Source organism: Charadrius vociferus, unplaced genomic scaffold, assembly GCF_000708025.1.
Source record: "Charadrius vociferus isolate BGI_N301 unplaced genomic scaffold, ASM70802v2 scaffold2875, whole genome shotgun sequence".
In the NCBI taxonomy this organism is placed as follows: domain Eukaryota; kingdom Metazoa; phylum Chordata; class Aves; order Charadriiformes; family Charadriidae; genus Charadrius; species Charadrius vociferus.
In genome coordinates this window covers 12916-15143 of record NW_009648433.1, presented here as the reverse complement: position 1 = coordinate 15143, position 2228 = coordinate 12916, and the positions used below count along the sequence as shown (strand labels likewise).

At 61.8% G+C, this 2228-nt stretch overlaps 1 protein-coding gene across 1 annotated transcript in view; it reads left to right on the top strand.

Moving 5' to 3' along the window:
• The window catches only part of NUMA1 (nuclear mitotic apparatus protein 1), a gene marked incomplete at its 3' end in the record, with an annotated part of 17933 nt that overhangs the window by 2867 nt on the left and 12838 nt on the right, over positions 1 to 2228 (top strand). The window contains exons 5-9 of the mRNA XM_009885386.1: positions 147 to 167; positions 646 to 726; positions 807 to 887; positions 1199 to 1283; positions 2037 to 2166. Coding sequence (XP_009883688.1) covers positions 147 to 167; positions 646 to 726; positions 807 to 887; positions 1199 to 1283; positions 2037 to 2166 — 398 coding nt within the window. The remainder of the gene's footprint in view (positions 1 to 146; positions 168 to 645; positions 727 to 806; positions 888 to 1198; positions 1284 to 2036; positions 2167 to 2228) is intronic.

Here is a 2228-nt window from a genome sequence, read left to right as displayed (position 1 = left end):
GAGGTGCAGGCAGGGCTGCCCTCACCCCGCAGCAGCGTGCGGGAAGGAAAGCTTCCCGACGGAAATCCTTGCCAGAGTCCCGGCTTGGCACAGAGGAGGTCCAGGGGGTGCGGGGCAGGGTGCTGGTGGGTGCTCTGGTGGTGCAGCTTTGCGGCGTTCCTCAGCCGGTGCCTGGCCTCAAGCTGCTCAAATCCCGCTGGAAAACCTGTACCCGAGCAGGAACCCTGGAAGGGGAAATGGGAAATCTCTTGCACTTTTGCTTGGCCTCTCCTGGAAGGGGAGACCTTGTGTGTGTCCCACCTTGTGTCCCACCCTGCATAGATGGGGCTCAGTTTGTGCTGGTGGTGGAAGAGCAAAACGCGCAGAGAAATGCCGAGGGCGAGGTGGGGAGGTTGGGAGCGAGGGGGAGGTGGCCAGGGAAGGGGGGGGGAAAAAAAAGCCCATCAGAGTTAATGGAGCACTGGGGAGCTCAGGTCCGGAGCCCAGCCCTGTGCCTCTCCGCCTCTGCCCCTTCTCCTTGGGGACGCATCACGGTGCCCCCCAGCCCGTCACCGTGGGGGATGGACATGTGCCATGGGCTGGCAGGCGGCGTGCCCAGGGCTGGGGGCTCCTGCGTGACTGGCAATCCCGCTTCACCTTGCAGAGCACTGCAAGCACAAATCGACTGCGGAGAACCTGGTCTCGGCACAGGAGCTGCTGGAGGGAGAGGAGCTGGCGTTGGCCAAGGTAACCACCGGGCACCCTTTGTTCCTAGCCGGCACTGATGACCGACCTGGGGTGGGTGATGCTTACCTGCTTCGTTTCAGGTGGCCGTGCTGCTCCTGTATCACACCTCCATGAGCTGCAAGAGCCCTGGGGACTGGAATGAGTTTGACTACAAGACCCAGGTAATCCCTTCTGGGCTTCCCCTCTGGATCAGGGACGCGGGGGGAAGCACAGGTGCCTTTTGGAGGCTGCTCTGAAACCTGCCCCCGTGTCTAGATCCCCTCGAAAGATGGTGCGGGGTGGGTGGTGCAGTCCTCGCCGCTGCATCTGGGCCATGAAAGGCTTGTGGCTGCGAGCGTGGGCGCTTGCCGGTGCAGGTGTGGGCAGGCGGGGAGCTGCCTGCTGCCCCGAGCCCGCTGGGGTTGACGCTGCTCTGTCTGCGAACTGCAGCTGCTGCAGCAGAGCTGCTCACCCCACGGCTCCTCTGACACAGGTTGAGCTGGCATCGATCCTCAAATTTGTGCTGGACAACGAGGAGAGCCTGAATGAAAATCTGGAGATGTTTCTGCAGAGGAAAGGTGAGCGCCGGAACGGGGCTGCCAGTGCTGCGGCACCAGTCCGGAGTACCGGGCCAAGCCTTGTGTGGGCAGAGCAGCACTGGGCACCTTTTCCTCCTCGCTGGCACCAACGCAGCACCCTGGTTAGACCGACGGGTTAACGCGTTTGCTGTGGTGATGTCCAGGTGCCCGCTGGGAGTGGGACAGAAACAGACCATAATCTCACCGAGAGCAGCAGCGTGGGGTATTGCGAGTGCTGAGCACTGTTGGCATCTTCCTTCACAGCTCCTGTGCTTGCAGCACCCAACTGGCATGGATGACCCTTTTCTAGACCATAAAACCATTGTTTGGTTGGTTTTTTTCCTCTCTTTGAGCTGCCATAGCTGCCAAGCCATAAAAGCAGCAACACCGTCCAGATCCCCTCACCCCAGGACTGAGCACTACAAAATGCTCTTCTTTAAGAGTAGAGCTGCCTTATACCTGCCGGGCTCTCCCCCCTCGGCAGCATCCCGGCCTTTGCGGCGCGAAATGTGCTTTCCCCGGAGGAGCGAGGCGGGTGGGATGCCCACAGCTTCACGGCGGGAGCGGAGTGCCGGGGCAGGTCTGTGGAGCTGGCGGGACGGGGATGTAAGGCGGGTTTATGGCTTTCTCGGCTGGGCTGGTCCACCCTCGCGGGAATTTGCGGTCCCTGTGCGTCAGGGATTTCAGCTGCGAAACCCTCCCTTCTGGTATTAACGTGAAGATCACATCCTGCTGTTTGCTTTTGATTTCCAGCGCCGCTGTCCTCATCCAGCGCGTCCAGCAGCAGCTCTGAGGAGCACTCCCCGCTGCTCTCCCTCCCGCACAAGCGAGAGGTGCGTTTCCTGGAGCTGCAGAAGATTGCCTCCTCCTCTGGCGCCAACAAGTACGTCCCCAGCCTCTGGGCTGCCGGCGGGGGGGGAGGGGAGGGGGGGCACAGACAGGGGG